General features: G+C 41.3%; 1 protein-coding gene across 6 annotated transcripts in view; it reads left to right on the top strand.

The window, feature by feature from the left end:
* Positions 1-11,506: 11,506 nt before the first annotated feature.
* ATP11A (ATPase phospholipid transporting 11A) overlaps positions 11,507-19,849 on the top strand; it is a 111,068-nt gene continuing 102,725 nt past the window's right edge. For 4 of the 6 annotated variants that reach the window (XM_050332961.1, XM_050332959.1, XM_050332962.1 and 1 more), the window contains exon 1: positions 11,507-11,788. In XM_050332961.1, coding sequence (XP_050188918.1) covers positions 11,750-11,788 — 39 coding nt within the window. In that variant the 5' untranslated portion in view covers positions 11,507-11,749. The remainder of the gene's footprint in view (positions 11,789-19,849) is intronic. The other 2 variants (XM_050332960.1, XM_050332964.1) reach the window with 1 other exon arrangement.

Genomic DNA, 19,849 nt, shown 5'->3' with positions numbered 1-19,849 from the left:
CTGATTGCCCCTACTTCACCTTCCATTTCAGTTCACCAGTGTAGTTTAGGAGAGTCTAAGAATTTCTTCACCTGTTGAATAGAAGCTAAAAAATAATTAGAGTGGCATTTGATATTTTCTGCAGCTGCTGTATCTGGAGTACCCTGCCTCCCACTTGACAGGTTGGTACTGAATCCTGCCCTGAAATGGATCATACAAAAGTAATCTGAATGTGACAGACATCATGATATCATTGATACCTCCCTCTCAGAAAGAATACATCTTCAGAGTTCTAAATATGACAGATAAGTGAAAAGAATGTATGCAGCTTTACAGATATTTGTCCCTTACCACTAAACTCATGCTAAATAACTAAAGTCTATAGGGATACAGATTTCCAACTGCTGTTGGAATTCCAATTCCTGTTTGCAATGAAGTGCTGTGCAGTTCCAGGCTGCTTTGATTTTTAAAATATAATTGTCAAGGACACAAAAAATTCAAGCATGATAAATCGGTTGCCTCATATGTGCCTGCATCAGATGTATTAACAATCCACTCAGATCTGAGGGGAAACCATGCCAAAATTTCTAGCTCTTAATAAAAAAGCCTTAGCCGCCTGTCAGCATAGGAAGAGTAACGTGTAAGCTTACTGAAAAGGGAAAGCATATTTCGTCAGAAAGCACTTTTTTGACCTTAGTCAAGGAAGAAAATTCATTGTCTTCACCTTTTCCTGACACACATAACAGGCTACATAAAAAAGAGATATGTTAGGTTTTGTCAGTAGTGGCTGGAATACCTGGAAACCGTGTACAGTGCAGGAGGTTATGCAGAACCATATCACTATATCACAAAAGGAAAATTGCTAAGCAAAAAGGAAGCACAGTTATGTTATCAGTAAAAATAATAAGTAAAAGCAGCAATAAGTAGTATCTATTTCAAGTAGTATTTGTGTATTTAGAATAAGAGCATCTTTAAAGGTGTAATGAAAGTAGGGTTGTCTCATCATCTGCTCTTTGCTATTTGTCCAACCATTAGTATAAAATAAAAATCCAGGCTTCTAGACTAGGTTTATAGTGCATTTCAATAACATTATATGCATATACAGCACCTCAAAAGTTCTCTAGACCTTTGAACATGACTGTAGTTTTATTACTAAATGTTCTTTTCTTGCTTTATTCAGTGAAGTTATTTTTATGGTATTTTGTTTATGTGATGAATACAAAAATAAACCAACTCAATACTCATGTTTCATGCAGTTTCCAATTTCATGCAGTAAAAATGTCCAGCCATGCTTCCACTCTAAAATAAATGTTTCTTTAAAAAAACCCCATCAGAGTACTTCACTGATTCTTGCTGCAGTCCAATTACCTGTTTACTTCCTGTATAAACACAGCTAAATATATCCTGATACCAGCAGATGCACAATCGTGAGATAAAAATTTGTTTGTTTGCTTTTAAAATTTTTCTGAATGTAACATAGTATTCCCACAGCCTTCTTTTGCTTGCTGAGTATGAGACTGATTAGAAAGCCTATGACTTAACAAATGCTTTTATTATCCAGGGTTTCAGTGCCATTAAGAGCTTGTCTAAAAACTGCAGAGCTGTAATGGGGCCATCCAAATTCTCTTTAGGCTCAGTACCATAAAGGATACTGGCAGCAGTCTACTCATGGAACTCAGACAACATATGCCGCTTCTTGACTAAAATTAGCTTTTATGTCCCATAACTGTAACCCTTAAGGGATATATAATACACTGCAGTAATACAGTTTCAGCTACTGTGTTTCAATATTTTTAGTAACAAGTTCATCTTTACAAATACTGTAATTCATATGTATATGCACTGCATCATTTCACAGGTATGCTACATATACATATATATGTAATGCATCAGCCACTGGGTTATGCATTATCAGAAAGGTGCCTTGATTTCATGTCACTCTGCATGTGTGTGTGTGTATACAGTGACTAGTACTAAAGGGCCCCACTGTAATCAAAATGTTAAACAGAAAAAAGGAGTTTGTATGCATGTGGCTGTGTACACATTTATAAATAATTATGTCATGAATTAATGGATAAGAGCCATCCATCCCACCTTTGTTCTGTCCACTCCCTTCCCCTCACCTCTCTTCTCTCTGGTTAGCAGCTGCCCAAGACTTGGTCAGATTTCTTCATAAGATTTTGTTTCTGTCTTCACACTCACCACCCTGCACCCTTGAAGCAGCTCTGCAGAAATCCAAGAAGCTATTAGGATTCATAATGTGTGAAGATCATTAGGAGCAATTCAGTTACCCACATGCCAGTCCACCAACCTCAACGGGACTACACAGTAGCAGGTAAAGATGGGAAGGCAGCATAAAGGCTAAGTATTTCAAAGAAGGAATCCCTGACTCATGACCTTAAAGCACGGAAGCCAATATAAATCACTTCTCTCACTACTAGATTCTTTCCTTAATATCTTACCTTTGATGATTAACCCGAGCCACTCTTTCCAAAGGTGGAAGAGTGGAAAAAGCTGACATTTTCCTTACTCCTTTCTCTAAGCAATATGGAAAACTAAGGCAGAAATTTGAAATTCCTCTTTGTTCATATACTTCTCAGTATAGAGGAGGCAAAGTGGTTGCTAATTGATAGAACACAATTTCGACAGTTCTATGATAACATGAAAAAACTCTCCCACATCCAGCTATAAATTAATACCCATTACAGGAGTCATTCTGCCAGGATGATTAGTTCTGGAAATGTCATACATGCACATACAGTCCCTAGTTCAGACGTGTCAGGGCAGGCCTGTGCAACTCAGGACAGCACTCCTACTTCATGTGGCTCTGAATCCCAGCTGCATCTCCATGTATAGGAAAATTCAGCTACATTCATCTTTCTGCAGTAACAATGAAGACCATTTGTAATGGTGGCCTAATTTTAGGCCCTAAACTGCCAGTAAACAATTATTTTAGGAAGCAAAAGAAAGAAACATACTCAAGAATAAAGATAGTTTGCATTCTCTCCTTTCACCTGGGGATGTTAAAGCACTAGTTGTGGAGGATACAGATCACACACCTCGGTCCTTCCTTTCCAGCACCAGCCAGCTTTGCAGAAGCAGTAGCACTAAAATGGGGCAAACCAACAGTAACCCTAACTGTCTTAAAATCAGTCAACACTGAATGGCTGCTGCGGAACTGCCCTGGTAGACATGTCTATTTATAGGGCACCTAATAGTGTTGGTGGCACAGTATTTAGCTTACTACCAGATACATTTCTCTTCAATAGTTTCTAGTAGTATTATCTACCTCCACTGTAAGTTCACTACTATTGAGCATCAGTTCCCCACAAACTTCTCAGCTAAGAATATTTTTTTCTGTCCCACAATTTCTGGACATTAGAAAGTCAAATCTCCTCTTAGCAGCCTCTGCCTGGGTCCAGCAGAGACTTTCACCTATTGACAGGACGGTCACTGATGTCCCTCGTGCCAGGACAGCCTACTCCAGCACACAGATGTCCCAGGTTAGAATCATAAAATCAAGAAAAGCTTTGGTTTGCCTAACCAAAGTTACAAGGAAACATGAGCCTTCTCAGAACAATTGACCTTAGTCTGCACAGACTTAACATCTCAGAAGAAATTGCTGCTTTGCAAACTACAGTCTTTCGATAAAATCTCTCCCTCACCAGACTTTTCATCCTGTGTAGATGTTGTTGACCAGCTCTCCTTCCTACTCAGCTGTTAAGTCAGATGGGTTTCCCTTCAGAACTGACAGCTTTGGGAAGTATCATGAAAAGGCATGGATGCCATCACTACCATTTATTAACCCTTTTCTATTTAGCACATGAAAACATGAAATAAAGACACAAAAAACCCCAGTCTTCCAGTAGAGCAAAAGCACACATAGCGTCTTGAAGCAAGTTACTTCACAGTCACCCAAATCTACCTCCACACTCTCAGCAAGCTACACAAATTTTCTCTTCCTTACAAAATTTGTAGAACTAGATTTTCCCATTAATATTTCTGTCCACAGAGAATACCAGCCTATATACTAGTCTGGGTCCTCTTCCTGCTCCCCTCTAGAGGATTTAAATGAGTGGAATGTTATAGGACAATACGGAATTCAAACTTCTGTGATTATATATAATGCAGAGATACATGGCATGACAACAGGCTGTGCTCTGGAAAGATAAGACAATGGAAATGCTAATATACTTTTTATTTTTGTCTTTTTATGCAATTATAATTTGTATCTTTATAAGCCCTTTTGTAAAGATGCAAAGGTTTGTGATAATACATCTCTGTCAGGAGAAAACGTTCTTCCTAGAATTACTGCCTACTTAACTAAAGCAATTTCTCATAATATACAAATGACAATTGGAACAAACTTATAACAGCAACTTTAATGAAAATACAGGCAAACTCCTGCAGGAAAAAAAAAGCAATGACTGTGGCCATTACACATTTCACAGCGAGTGACATGATGGAATTGAACGCTGTCATGGTTGAAAGCTTCAGGGATCTCACACACTTCACTGAATCCATCTATAAAATGCTAAGTCTCACCATGTTCCCTCACAGCTAGATTTCCAGTCCACACAATGCTCACCTTGCCAAGCCTCTGCAGTTCTCAAGGAGAAAACCACATATAGAGCATTACTAGTGAAAACATAGCCAAAAATTATTTTGAAAATACTTATTGAAATACTGGTAGTTTTGTTAACCTGAGAGAAAATGCTCATGTCTTTTGGACAACGGAAGTGAAAGAGGTGCAGTCTGTGTCACTGTCACATGGGATCTAGCTACAGGGGAAAAAAAAAAGGACCATATCCATCCTACTTCCATCCTACTGCCTATGTGGGTCATCAGGAGGTGTGAAGGGGTGAAGAAAGGACCATCTTTCGGACACCCTCCTGCCACCATCACTCCACTGCTGTGTCCACTCCCAGCCCATGAGCACGCAGCTTCCAAGAATAACAAAGAGGGACGGGAAGAGAGAACAATGCAAAGGTACCTGGGCAATTCTCTGTAGAACAAGTCAGATTGCCTTGACTGCAGTGCTGTGTCCCTTTATTAGGAATTTGTCCTCCAGCTGGCTGTAACTTTCAAACTGGAAAATCTGATGACTGTATCACTGCATCACTTTTATCTAAAGCAAATGGTTCAGTTTTGTAGTGCTTAATATTTCTGGTACTTAGGTATTGATTTGAAGCTTCTCATGCTTCCTAAATAAACAGTTACAAAACAAATTGAACGTAATCAGGAGGAAAAGCAGATATTGTTGAGAAACCTGAACCACAGCTTTTTTGAAGCCTATAATGCTGATACTGCTATATTTAGTGCCTTATTTGGTGGGAAAGAACAAACCACTAAAAGATTTCTTCCAGCTTCGATTGAATGCTACATCAGAACAAAAGTAATTTAACACATGACATTAAAGTAGCCAGAAAGTGATATCCTCATTATTTACTATCTTTTTGGAGGATCAGCTCCTTGCTTTTATTGCTAGAACATACTGTCAAAAGTACTTCCTAACCTGGAAGTATATTATGGTGAATACTAGCTGGACTAACTAGTCCATCTGGTTATTATAATAAAATATGAGAGGAATTTTCATACGCTTCTAAAAGTAATCTCTTTTTTCTTGATACTTGGGGGGGGAAAAAAGCAGCCTGAACACCTGAAATTTATTTGGAATTTGACAGTTTCACAGTGTAGAATGATTATACAGTTAGAGCTGAAAAAAATGTATGCAAAAGTGGAAACCAGACCTGTGAAGTGCTATCAAAAATAAAATGAAATAGCAAAATAATGTTCTTGTCCCTTTAAGATACCAAAATAAACCACAATACTTTCCCCATCCAGATCCTGATGCTGCACTCAGCTCTACAGTCACAGGAGTCTGACTGTGGGGAGTTCACTGCCGGATCGAGGCACTGAGGTGTAAAATAGAGACATAAGGCAAGACTAACGTTAATGCAAATCCAAGGCAAAGAGAACACAAAGTTCACAAAGCAGCAAGGACAGAATATTATTCACAATACCTATAGATTCCAGCATTTTCCTTTCTTTTGTTTATTCGCTGCTCATTTGTATCTTTTTTTCTCTTTGATTGTGAATGGTTGTCACTAATGAGGTTTGTCACTATTCCAACAACAAATATCTGTGAAGGTACTTGTGTCTGGTGTTTGAATGGGAGAGCAGGTGAGTGAACAAGGAAGTAAATGGAAAATCACATTAGTAACCATAGCAGCCAGCAGCATTTCATCCCAGGAGAAGCTTTCTCTGGTGGAGGCTGGGCTTCTTCTCAATGAGTTTCATACACTGTTTCACAGTGATGGGGCAAGTCTTCCAAACAGTTCATATGACTGTTCTATGACCTTCCTGATGAACAGGACTACTTTGCAGCAGCCAGGGACTGGATCTCTTGCATCAGGTAAAGCAGATGAACAAATCTCGGTTGTGATTGCAGTTAACTGCCTGATCTGGCAGAAGATTGCAGCCAAATTATTTTAACTGATGTGCATTTGTTTGATTGTGTTGGATATTTAGAAGCCAAACTCTGCTCTTTTAGAGGATTTTGTTAAGAAACTATATAACAAAGGTCACCTTTGCTAGCAAGGATGTGGGAATTACATTTCGTCATAATGACAGTGCATTTAGCTTTTGAGTATAACAGAAGTTATGCATTATTGCCAGAGGATAGAAACAAAGAGGTCAGAGTCAGAAATGTCTCATTTTCACATAGATGCTTTCTGGAAAAAAAAATGATCTAGACAAAGTCAAGTGATCTTCAATCTCCAGTGCTCACTTTTCTGTCCTTTGGGCCACTCCTATTAAAATCATCAGCAGAGCTGTTTAATGCTGGCCATTTTACTTGTTTCATCTTCACCTTCAATTTGTTACCTTTCCTGAGCAGGTAAGTTCTCAGAGTACCCCAGTAACTGTTAATTATGTTCTTCTTCAAATTAAATAAATCTGTTACAAACACCAGGCAGTGAAATGTTCTTAACATAAAGCAAAGACTTAAAAATTATTGTTGGTATCTCTTTTCACAAACAATATTCAGAAGGATCTGAGAAATACTATTTCAATAGATCAAAGCACAAACATCTGTTCCACTGAGGGAATAATTTCCCTTGTTAATACAAATTAACTAGTTTAAATATACGGTACAAATCCAAGAAAAAGATGAAATAATTCTTTTCTTTAGCTTTCCAGAAATATAATAGAGGGAGAGACACAAATTAAGAAGTGATATATTTGTAGAGGAAAAGCCAGGAACACTGCAGGATAAGCAACTGCACTCAAAGCACACACAAGTTTCTCAAGCAGATGAGCCTCATACAATTAATGGCTTTTCAATCTCTGCCATTTCCCATCCCTCACACTATTCTCACATATGCACAAGTCAACTCTTACCACCTACATATAGTTTTTTCAAGAAGTATTTAGCCACTTTGGCCAGAACTACTAGAGGTACACAGTCACTAACATAATAGGAAGCAGGAATATAAACAGATGTTAAACATCCTAAAATCTAGAATAAAAATTCTCCCATGTCTGCTATATCACCATTGTGCCTGTAGTAACTGTGGAATTTTAAATCCTGCCTTCCCACCTTCCAAAGTCAAGGTGGACTAAACTGCAGGATATCTATCACTGCCTCAAGAAGAGACTCCAGCATGATGTGAACCACTGCCCTTGGACCAGTCTCTCAACATCTCACTGGGGTGTGAGATTCTGTGGTAAGTATCTAGAGCATTTGGTGATTCAGCTGGGCAGGTAGGAGGAGGCTGAGAGGCCAGTAATGGATCACAAGAAGTCATTCAGTAAGAACAGGAAGGAGAACTGGAGAGCAATAGAACAGGAAGACTAATCTGCAGTCAGAGAAGCAGAAATTTAGAAAAGACAGCTAGGTCACACAAGGTAGAGACAGCATACAGGTAATTTTAGGAGTTTATTTTTAAAATGAGAAATGAGGAGTGAAATAAATGTGATGGCATATTCAAAGACGATTAGTTTAAAAAATTGCTTAAAAGTGAAACATTGCATAATAGGCAGAACAGATCCATGACCAGTATGATCAAGGCTCCTCTTTTGGCTCGACTGCTAAGTCACAACATGACCTTTAGCAGGTTGCTTAAGGATAGATCCAATAAAGGACTCAGGCACCTCAAGCCTGACTTAGGCAGATTTGAGGTACCTAAGTCTAGAAGTATGACCTAAACACCATCCTCAGTTGCACACTACCCCTGGAGAAACTTTTTAACTCCAAAAAGTCAGATTTATCTGTTCAGTCCTCCCTGCACCAACATGGCTCAGTTGGCAAGGGTGTGCTAACTTTCAGTGTCCTACTGGTGGGTACTCTCTTCTGCGCTGCACATTTAGGTGTCCTTTTTGGGGAAGTGTGGGCACAAGAGACAGCTAATGCAGGCTGGCATTTCACCTCAATATGTGCCCAGAATCCAGCTGTGCTCCTTTTCTCTCTTTTTTTTGGCAGTATAGGGAAGGGCAGAAAAATGGCTCAGCTTTGCTTGAGCAGTAGCCAGGAAATGGCTGTAACCAAGCGTGTGTGTGTTGCCTGCCCTTGACCGAAAGAGTCAGTAAGAACAGGAGCCTTGGTCCCCTTTTCGCCTAAGGGAATACAGCCAACCTTTGCAGAACCTAAAGGCACAAGCAGGTCGAGGCTCTGGATGCAGGGAAAATGTTTCTTGCAGCCCCATCTTGGTTACCTAAGCTGAGGAGACAGCAAGGAGCTCAGAAATATCCCCATGATGATCATGCTCAGCACTGAGCTGTTGGTAACTGTTCCCAGCTCATCAAGCAAACTTCCTTCCCTTCAGTGATGCTCCACGAAGTGCACCAAGTACGGTGTGCATCACACGTAAGACACTTCATTAAGTGGAAAAATATATTGAAGCATTTGGATGGAAGAAACTACCAAAAGTATTAACAGAGAGAAAACTTTAAAAAAGAACTTTGCATATTTTGAAAATCTGCTTTTATTCCAGATCCTGGTAAGGACTAATGTAATTGAAAACATGGATTGATTAAATGGTACGGCTTAAATAAAAGTGGAATAACTTTTAAAAATATTACAAAATAGAAGTATTCCATATATTCTTTGAAAATGGAATGGCTAGACAGAGAAGTGTCCTAAAAACTAATCCAAAGAATTTCCTGTTTCAGCTTTGTGAACTGCATATTTTGAAATTATCCCTTTATGCTCATGAATTAAGTTCTTCTGTGGTTTTTTTTGTTAATAAACTAGTTTCCTAAAGACTAATGATATGCACACATAATATTTCTGTAATATGTAATTTTTCATGTAAATAAACAGATAATAGTTTTTTGTTAAATCATGCAGAATTGCTACTTTTGAGAAAAATTCCTGTTGTTTCATAGGTCTAATTATTTTCCCATTTCAGCTTCAGTGATGATTTCTCGAAAGTGAAATGCAAGTACAGAAACCTGTGTTACAAAGTGTTTGGTCTGTAAACAGGAGCATGAAAAGGGGAGGTGCTATAAAATACATACAAGTTATTAGTTGTAACCAAGATGAAGGAAATTAGGGTTTAGACCAACATCACTTTAGACTTTGAATAGCAGCGTTACCTTGACCACAGTGCATTCAGTGTGCATTAAATTATACATTTTGCAATCTAACCAGCAATAAATGCCAAATGTATATAATGCATCTACATTAAAGGTGACCTATAAAGAAGCAATTTTTATGTCCTCTTACTATTTATGTAATGATCTCAAAAAGTGTAATTTCTGTTTTTCCACGTGTTAGTTGTATTAGAAATTCAGGTACTCTTTGGGTTAGCATCTTTTATGGTGTCCAGAGAACTTTTTAAAAAGAAGTAAAAATTGCCTAGTTCTGGCCATAAGCCAGGCAATAAATGATAGTTTATGTGGTTGCTGCTAAAGAAAAGAATGGATTTTCATAAGCATAAAATGCTTTTGTCAGCATTAATCATTTCAGTAAAAGATTGAATCTTATAAAATTGAGAAGTTCCAAATTAATGTTGAGAAAGTATTTGGTTTAGAAGTCATTTGAGACTATCTACAAGAATCTGGCAAACTTGAGCTAGTCTTCGGTATGAATAGCATGAAAACCCAACAGCTGAGTAAAATAAAGGCCTTTAAAGGTGTTCTTTCAGGCATTTAAAAAGAAATGGAATACTGATATGCTCCTAGTTCTGTTTTGTGCACGTTTTTGCTGAGTTCTGCTTTATCCCTTCACCTAATACCAAGTCATTTCTATCGTTTGCGGACAGTAATTTTTGGGCTTTAGTCACAGAACTTTATCCTTTTCTGCCGCGTTTTACACGCGGGAAGGTCCCACCTGTCGGGCCGGGCTCCCGCCGCGCTGCGCCCCAGCGCTGCCGCTCCTCGGCCGCCGGGACGGGCGGAGCGGAGTTTGCCTTCACCACAATTCGGACCCGCCGCGCAGCACTGACAGAAACCTATTTCACGGTCCAACGAGAGGCAGGCCAGGCTCCGGCGGAGCGGCACCGCGAAGCCAGCACCCCCCGCCCCGGGCACACCCGGGCACACGCCTCCGGCCCCGGCGGGGCATCGGCGCCGTCCTGCCGCCCACACCCCCGCCCCGGAAGGGCGCGGCGGCCGCTCCCTCCTGCTCTGCGCCTCACCTTCCACCTTCCCCTCGCTCCGGGCCGGGCGGGAGCGCGGGGGAAGGCGGGGCGGAGGGAGTATGCAGTATCACTTCCTATCTCCCCCCCGTGCTCCGAGTTGTCCAAGTACGATTCTCTGGCTCACTCCAGTGCTCCCAGTATCATTCACTGTCTCCCCCTCATTGCTCCCACTGCCTCTCCCTGGCTCGCCCCAGTGCTCTCGGTTTCCTCCAGGTGCTCCCACTATGACTCCCTGGCTCCCCAAGGCCCCGCCCCCTCTCCACTCCCCTTCCCTCCTATGCTCCCGTGCCATCTCAGTATTCCCAGTATCACTATCTGGCTCCCGCACCGTGCTCTCGTTCCATCCAAGCTCTTCCAGTATCGCTTCTTGGCTCCTACCAGTGTTCCCCCTTCTCCCCCACTGAACCCACTGTCACTCCCCGGCTTTCCCAGTTCCCTCCCAGTGCACCCGGCGTCACTCTCTGGTTTGTCCCTACGCTTTCAGTTCCCTCCCAGTATCACTCCTTGTGTCCCCTCAGCGCTCCCAAACCCGCTCGCTCGCGAGCGCCGCGCGCAGCCGTTACCGCTCGCCCCTCGCGCGCGGGACAGGAGGGGGAGGGGGAGACGGACAGGGCGCGGGCACGAGCGCCGGCGCGCGCATGCCCGCGCGCCCTCCCCGCGTGACGTGAGCGCGGCCGGGGGCGCCCGGCGAGATCGGAGCGGCGCGAGCCGGGCGCGGGCCGGGCCGGTACCGGGCGGGCGCGCGCGCGGGGAGGTGCGGGGGGAGCGGCGCGGGGGCGGCCCCGGCCCCGCCCGCCGGATAAAGCCCCGGAGCGGGCGGGGGGCGGGAGAGCCGATCCGGGCCGTGGCTGGCGGCGGCTCCTCTCTCCGCGAAAGTGTTAGTGGCGGCGGCAGCAGTGGCAACAGCAGCAGCGACGGAGGGTATGCGGGGCCGCGGGGCGCCGCGCCGCAGCGGCGGCGGCGAGCACATGGCATAGCCGGGACCGGCAGCGAGCGCCGGGCCGGCGTCACAGCGGGTCCGGCGGGGCGAGCGCGGCTCCCTGCATGTGGGAAGGGAGGCGGCGAGCCAGGGAGCCCGGCGGCAGCGGCGAGCACCCGGCGGCGCGGTCCTGAGCCGCCCGCCCGCCATGGATTGCAGCCTCCTGCGGACCCTCGTGAGCCGATACGTGAGTACCGCCCGTGCCCTCGCACCCGCGCGTGGAAGGGTCAGCCCCGCCGTGGCCCCGCGCTCTCGGGAAGGGCTCGGTCGGGAGCTGGGCGGTCCCATGACCGGCTCAGCGGCCGGGGGAGCCCCGGGGGCTGCCACACGTGATACCCGGTGCCAGCGGAGGATGCAGCGGCGGGTGTCGATGCGCTCCCTGCAGCCCGCCCGCCCCACAGGACTGTCCTTTGCTGAACCAGAGCGGCTTGACCTAAGTTCAGAGCACCGTAATTTACAGTGTGCTGCGATACGTAGTTATCAGGGCAGAGAAAATGTCCAATGGCTGTGGGGGATTTTTGTTTGTTTATTTTTGTTTAGGTTTTTTCCCCCTTTTCTCCTTGCTACATTGTCTCAGTCAAGCGGCGTTTTTGTGGAAATGCCCAATTTAAATGCACTGACCAATGCTCGGAATAGTCCCAAGTTTTTGTATCTGTGCGTAGTAAGATTCAAACACGCCAGACTTGAGAGTAGAGCGGTGAGAGTTCCTCTCGCATGTGAAAGCCCACCCGTATCCCCTGAAAGAACAACTCGGTAGCGCATTACGGTGGATTCAAGTGTAGGTTGAAGTGCGTCAGTGAGTGCGAGTCCGGTTCCACTGAACCCTAAACAAATGCTCAGGATAGTGATTTAAGTAGATTGGTTGAATGTCTGTAAGTGTGGGGTTGTGCGATAAAAGGGATGGAGACCACCAATACCAGGAGACTACAAATTTCTGCTTTTGGGTGTAGAAGAAACTTTTAGGAGAGGGATAATTTGAATTTTCAAATACATGTGGCTTTTTGTCCTACGCAGGGAGTACTGTAATTAAGGAAACTTTGGTGCTCTGACCAAGCAAAAATAAATACATTTAGTTTTGTGTGTGTCAAGAGCTGTCTCCACATAGTACAGGCTGAAGTCTGTCTTTTTGAAGTACAAATGAAGAAAAAGAGAAGAGGTGAAAAATGGTTGGATTCTTTACTCCTGTTTACAATAGATTATTATGTGGAATGAGGAGAGAATGGAGAGGTGAATCCTGAAAGTAGCTGTGCGTATAAGGATCCTTAGAAAGTGACCCTGAGGGAGAATACTCAAACTAATATGCATATTAATAATAAGGTGTAAGAGAAACAGTAGTCTCTGTAGATATATAAAGCTCAGGTGAGTTGTGCTGAGGTCTGAAGCAGGTAGGATCACTTGGGGTGTAGAGATTTGTCAGTGGTGATCTAGCTTTGGATTTAGTTTAAGATTTCTTTTTTTATTGTGTGCTCCCATGTGGAACCTATACAAAAGGCGCCTTCATTGTGCACAGAGCAAGCATACTGTTAAATCTCATCTGCACAACATTGTTGCTAACCTCTTTCTAACTAGGCTGAAGCATCGGATATAAAGGAAACAGAGTAGGTGTAGATGAGAAGACAGTATGTTGAAAATAAGGCATTTGAGCTTTTAAGTTGTGGACTGTCACCACTCTCCTGCATTGTTGATGAGATTAATTCAGCAGTCTAAAAAGATAAATGAAACATTATTAAATCCCATGTGAGGAAGGGTTCCTATTTCCTGGGTCACAACTACTTTCTGTATTGTATATATGCCAATAGGCTATGCCTAGGTAGTGGCCCAGCTGTTTCAGGCTGCCTTGTATATTTTCACCTGTTGCTTCTTGTTCTTTACATGCCTCTAGTGTCTTACTTTTGAATTCTTTCTTCCAAAGAAAGATAATTCTGAAAAAAGCTACTGTAAGTAAATTTGTGCTCATCATTTCATTAAGGCCATTAATACCTGGCAAGCTGATGCCTGTGTTGCATGTTTTCTTTTTTTTATCTCCACATTTCAACACTTTTGTACATCTACAGCAGTGAAAATGAAAAGTAGTAGTTGGAATGCTGGGCCTGAAACTGGCTGCTGTGCATGAGTAGCAGATGCACACATCAGCAGTATCACTCCGGGGTTTTCACCAAAGCTCTTTACGCACCAGCCAGACCGCACAGGTGTAGATGTGCGTGCCACTTCCCAAACTGCTTTTTAATTAGATGACTCTTCTTTGGGAGAGCTGGAGTGGATACTTACGTCTTGTGTTTAATTCAAAGTAAGCTCAAGCTTTGGTTTAGTTAAAATTTGTGAGGAAGCTTTTCAGTGATCAAGGGCCTAGAGGTACAAATATTTGTCCTGCAAGTTGTGTCCTGGTCTTGTTCAGCTGCAGGTCCTTCCCAGAGCAGGCTGGTCTCTGGATTGTCCTGAGAACCTTGGCTAATGCAAACTAGAGATGTTGTTCGGGTAGCCGGGAGCTCTTATGGTACGATCTTGGGATAACAAGAAGTTGCTATGTGATGTACTAATGGAGACTTCTATTAGAAGGGTTTCTGATGTTTCTAACATAATTTCTCCTGTGTAATTTCTTTTCTTTCCTGGTACTGGACATAAAGGCAGAAGTTAAATACAAGGGTTCTTGTTATTGTGAGGATCCTCCCCGTTCCCCTTTCTGTTACTGCACAGTTGCTGTCCTGAAGCAGTGCAAAATCATACATGTTTCCAAGGCCCTGTAGAAGAATAGCAATGCCTGGGTGCTGCCAGTTTCCTGGTTAGCATTTTCAAATATTTGTCTGCTGTTTTACCTGCACTGAGTATCATGTTTATGTCGTCCAGGCATTGAACACTTTAGCCATGTGGGTTGAATAAAATAGATGTTCATCATGCTTGTCATACTGTAGTTCATATCTCTTCACCAAGAAATGGTGTAGTCTCTTAGATGGACAGAGGGAATTATGTCTTTATCTTAATAAACTTTTAAATTGACCTTGTTGTTCTGCCTCTTTAAATCCTACAAACTTCGAGTTGTTTCACTTCAGCTCTTGCTTCCTGTTACCATTACTACAGCCATACACAATACACAGGACTGATGGGGAAGAATAAGTTTCTCTGGAAAAGGAGCTTGCTTCACTGCAGTACAGCTGACATGAAGTTCATTGTAGTTTTCCAAATCCTTTGTGATCCCTCAAGCTGGTATACAGCAATGCAGCTTTTCTTAATTGTGTCTAATGAGGTTATTATGTATATTTTGCTGCTTTAAAATATGTGTGAGCTATAGCAGAGGCATCTTTAAATCACAAAATAGAAACACCTTTCTATACAGCTTTTCCACTTCGTGGAACCATAGGAACTAAGTAAGCTTTCTACAGTAAGGTAAGTAGGATAATTTTTTACAACTGTGTTGTTTAATTTACTTTCCCGAATAATGGAATTAATGGTTTTATGGGGGTAGTATGAAAATTGCCTTGGGTGGGCTATACTTTTTGTCACTCTAAAAAAATATTACCTCTTTTTGTGGATGTTGCTTTTACATCAGACAGTATGTTCCTCTGTCTTCGCCTTGGATTGTTTGTGTATTCCCTAGAGGATGTGGGCTACCCCAGGGATGGCAGCATCACAGCCAAGGAATACAGAATTAGCATGTACTATCCTGTAAGTGTCATGCAGAACCTGCTGTGTGCTCAGCAGTACACTATTTAGGGAAAAAACAAGCAGACAATGGCAATTGAAACTGTCTCCATACAAGATTAGCTTTTGTTTTATAGTTAGATTATTTGGGACAGTGTTCTGCCTGTATAACTGCAGCTGCATTAGTTTTCTCTGGTGACTTATTTCTTGCTGATCTTAGGACTGCTGAAGTCCCTCCTCTTCACAGTCAAAAGATGGCTAATAATATTAAAACGAGTCTTGATGACTTCTTATCTTTCATAAAATGAACACTTTTCTTAATAAAACATGTGCACGTGTCTTTTGTGTATTCATGGTAGCTGTTTATGACTGAATGTGGATTTGAATATATCTGGGCAGTCTGGGAAGATGCTGCTCTTTAGCATATGTTTGTTTGGATACTAAATGATTGCTAAACATCTTGCAGCCTATCGTGGCAGTCTGTTCTGTGTTTGTAAGACAGCTGGCCCTCATCACTAAAAGTTCCTGTGCACGTATGACTTTGGGCTGTACAGTAAATGCTACTGGGTCAAAGGTCTGTATTACTGAACAGTTTTGCTAGTATTATGTAGTATATTTAGATATCTTGCTACTTTACTACTTCTCTTCTTTCAGATTCTGCTGTTACTTAATATCCAGAATTGTAATTCTGACGTATTTGTTGTCTGTGTAAATATGTCCAAATGCACATAGTGGCAGATAAGATTTGTTTCCAGAAGGAACAGGCATTTGCTACAGCTCTGGACTGTGGGAAGCTGATGGCTTATTAATTTTGCAGGTATTTCTGAAAACACCTTTTTTTTTGGGAGATTGGAATAAATTAGCTTACAAACTGATGCTCTATTTTTCACTATTGTAGAAGTGGGTCAACTTTAATCATAGTCTGAGAAGATGATTGACTAGTCTAACCAGGAAGTTACGTTAGGGGTTTCTAGCCCCTAAAGCTAAGTTTCATGGCAGCCTGTGGCTTTTGGTCATGGTTTATATGGTTTTTCCTAAGTATTTTGCTTGTATATGTAGTCTTAGTAGACATAAATCAATATTGAGCTTCAGTTTATTTATATGTTTAGCTTTGATACAGTAAAGTTTGGTAACTACTTTGACTTGAAAGTGGTCAGTATTTGTCTTAAAGGACAATCCATTTATCATGTTTTTCAAATGAGTTCAGTTAATACATTTGAGGGTACCCCTGTGGTCAGTTCTTGCTTTTGCATGTGTTTATTCAGCTCTCTCTGCACCCTGGCAGATGAGTGTTAAACTACTGCTGTCTAGGTGTTTCTTAGTCAGGGTGCCTGCTAACATAAGCACAGTTTTCTTCCTAGCTATCACTTAAAATAAGTCAAAGGGTTTGTGCTGCGTTTGGTGTTTAATTCCAGGGATATGATCTGACAACATCTTAAGCTGTTTTAAATGTCATAAATATGTTTGTACACAGACTGTTCATCTACTAACTGTCCTGATAGTATGAAAGATGTTCTCTATAGGAGCTATGTGTGTATTCATGCGTCAGGAATTAGTAACTTGTAGCTCTTAGGTGTCTTTCCCAGGTATGTAATGCATTTTTGTTATCTCTTGTGCCTTGTGTCATAATGTTTTCTTGAAACCTGAGATGCTTCCCATCTCACAGCTTTGCTTCACTGCAGGGACCAGTTCTTCCTGCTGTGGAAGGCATGATGAGTGGGTTGAACTGCATGAGTAAGTTCTGAATTCCTGTTTCCCCAAGCACCATTGCTTTGTTACTCTCTTAATTGCATTTTTTTTTTTGGGGGGGGTGGGGGGGGGGGTGTCTGTATGGAGTGCTGCCTGAACACTTTTCAGGAAGCTATTTTAAAAAAGTGAAGTTTGAAAGTTATGTGTTATAATTAATTATAAGTTAATTCTGTTAAATGTTGACTTGTGGCTGACAGGGTTTAGCCCTTCTGCAAATCTAAGTAGCTTTTCATACTAGTAATGACTCTAGTGTTCATTCTGGTTTGTAATGTACTCTTTAAGATATTTCAGTATTATCTGAGGCTCAAAAAACCCTGCAGAATCTCCCTTCCTCCATCAATTATTTACTGCTGAAAGGCAATAAACATGAAGAATTGCATGGGCTTTGTTTTTTCCCTTTCCCTACCCCATCAATTAGCTAATTTACACAAGAAAAACATAATTTCCTTTTTCTTTTGAGAATAAACAAATGAAAATAGGACATTGCATATGTAAAATATTTCACTTACAGGAAGTCGGTGTACAAGCTGGTTGCTATTGACTACAAAATATTGCTCATTTGCACTCATCAGATGCTCTCTGATAGTAGAAAAGATTGGTTTTAGAGCGTCTAAACTGTAGAAATATTTCAGTGACTAAAAGTAGATAAGAACTTTTAATCCTGCGTTTGTTTAGCATCAAAATACTTGTCTCTTCGGAGGTGAGAACTGCACGGTTGCTTTTGTCATTTGATAATGTGTTGTTTGATTAAAAGAAGTTTAATATTGTTCTGATTTGCCTTTTCTCAAGCATCACAGCATATCGGTTTTGCAAGCAGGAAGCCTTTTCAAAATTATTTTTGGGAATGAAAGAGGATAAAGTACGACGTAGCACATTTATAGCTTAACATCTCTGATAATCATTTTTCGTTAATTCTTTTCTCCTGTCATACAGTAGTAGTTGAAACAAGAAAAGGATCAAGATGGAATGGGATTTTCTAGTGAGTCTACTTTTTGAACTCCAAACACTTGGAAAATAGTAACTGGGCTGACAAGTGAAGTGTTCCACGAATACCATAGCTGGCTGCTCTTTGTGGTGTTGAGATGGGGGTAATAAAAACTGTCCCATCTAACTAGGTTTAAGTGTGATTAGAAAACCATTGTGGTTTCTAAGGAGCTCCAACATGATTGACAGTGAGCTGCTTGCTGCATGTCATGTGCAGGTGTGTCAGGGAGCAGAAACCAAGAGAAAACTGTGTCACAGAAGCCTGAGCAGATGTTTTAGCACCTGTTATGCAACTGGATTCAACTTTACAGTGTGGGTTTTTTTTTTTTTTTATTTTAAGCAAAATAGCCTGCCTCTCCTCATGTAAGTCTTTTAGGCAGATTATATTTTTTCCAGAATAATGCTGCTTATTCTAGTGGCTTACCATTACACAGGATAATGTAATATTTTTATTTGTATAATTGTTGAGGGACATTTCAGTTAAAGTTCATCTTGAGCTATGAAGCAGAATGACACTGGAATGCTATTATCTTCTCTGCTGTAATTGCCATGGCAACAGCTGCAGGTAGACAAGGCAAGTTGAGGATTCTTTTCTATATCATATGTACACCAGCTGTTTTTCTTTCCTCTCAGTAATGACTCTGAGAAGCCTGTGGCACAAACACACTGAGTCATCATGAAAAGTGTTTTGTTTTGGGTTGTTTTTTTCTTTTTTTCAGTTTAACTTTGATTTTAATTTTCGAAGTATTGAGTATTTGTGGTACTATATTAAAAATGCACTCTTTAAGAAGAAACTGGCAACCTAGCCTGGATTGTTCTAGGAGACTGAGATGAACCAGTGGCTGGGGAGTTTGGTTGGAACATCACAGAAGACCACAGGCTGATAAATCACCTAAATATCTTTGCAGATCTGGATGTTAATTTCTTTGTGCATGTATTTTTCTTAGGCCAGGGATAAGAGTATTGCCCACCTTTTCCATAGAGAGAAGTTATAAGGGTGCTTAAATGCTTCCAGGTAACAAAATTACTATGTCCTGGGAAGAAAATTGGGTGTGAACATAAGCCTTTAATAGCTATGTCTTAGGGTTGGATTCTTTTGTTATTTCAATGTTCTGCACTATTTCTCCTGCAAACTCTGATTTCCCTCTTGATTCCTCCATCTGCATGCATTCACGTGCAGATGAATGAACATATACTTCCTTAAATTGGATGCTGTTCATTTGGTAATGTCAAGAATTATGCCAAGATTTACCAGAGATCCAGATGTGTATTGGTATTAAGAAAAAAAAAAAGGTCCTTCAAATGAGCTCTTGTGTCTGATTGTTGAAGTGTACCATGAAAGTGTGTTCTGGGAGGCTTCTTATTTGGATCATTGTGGTTGTAAATTCTTAAGCTTTCATGCTTGTATTTGGAGATTTCATAGAGACGTTTTTCCATTTATTCTGCTCTTCCTTGTAGACTTATTTCCCTTTTTGAAATAGGAAAATATGTTTCCTTCATTAATCATTAAACTCATCTAGATACAGGGCAGGGTGAGAGGGAAGTAGTGCTTCTTTTTCCTGGTGACACTGACTAATCTCTGCTTCAGTCAAAAGAGGATTTCATCTAACCTATTTTGAATAGAGGATTAAGGACAATTAGGCTCTTCCTCTACTTTACCATTAAGATGGGATGTTGTGAAATCCTCTGAAAAGAACATCTGCTGATGTGCCATTAAAGTTTTGTGAAACTAATGTTAATGATCAAAATAGTTATATGCAGAAAAACTTTGTGTATAAAGTCTTTTCCTGGAGATAATTGTATGAATGATCTGGGGAGAGGGAAGGGATACTGAACTGTTTGCTCAGTAGTTTTTGTCTCTAATGCTTCTAAATTACAT

Source organism: Myiozetetes cayanensis, unplaced genomic scaffold, assembly GCF_022539395.1.
Source record: "Myiozetetes cayanensis isolate MyiCay16 unplaced genomic scaffold, myiCay2020 scf5-8, whole genome shotgun sequence".
NCBI classification, from domain to species: domain Eukaryota; kingdom Metazoa; phylum Chordata; class Aves; order Passeriformes; family Tyrannidae; genus Myiozetetes; species Myiozetetes cayanensis.
Note: the sequence above shows the minus strand (reverse complement) of the source record. Positions and strands in the feature narration are given on the sequence as shown.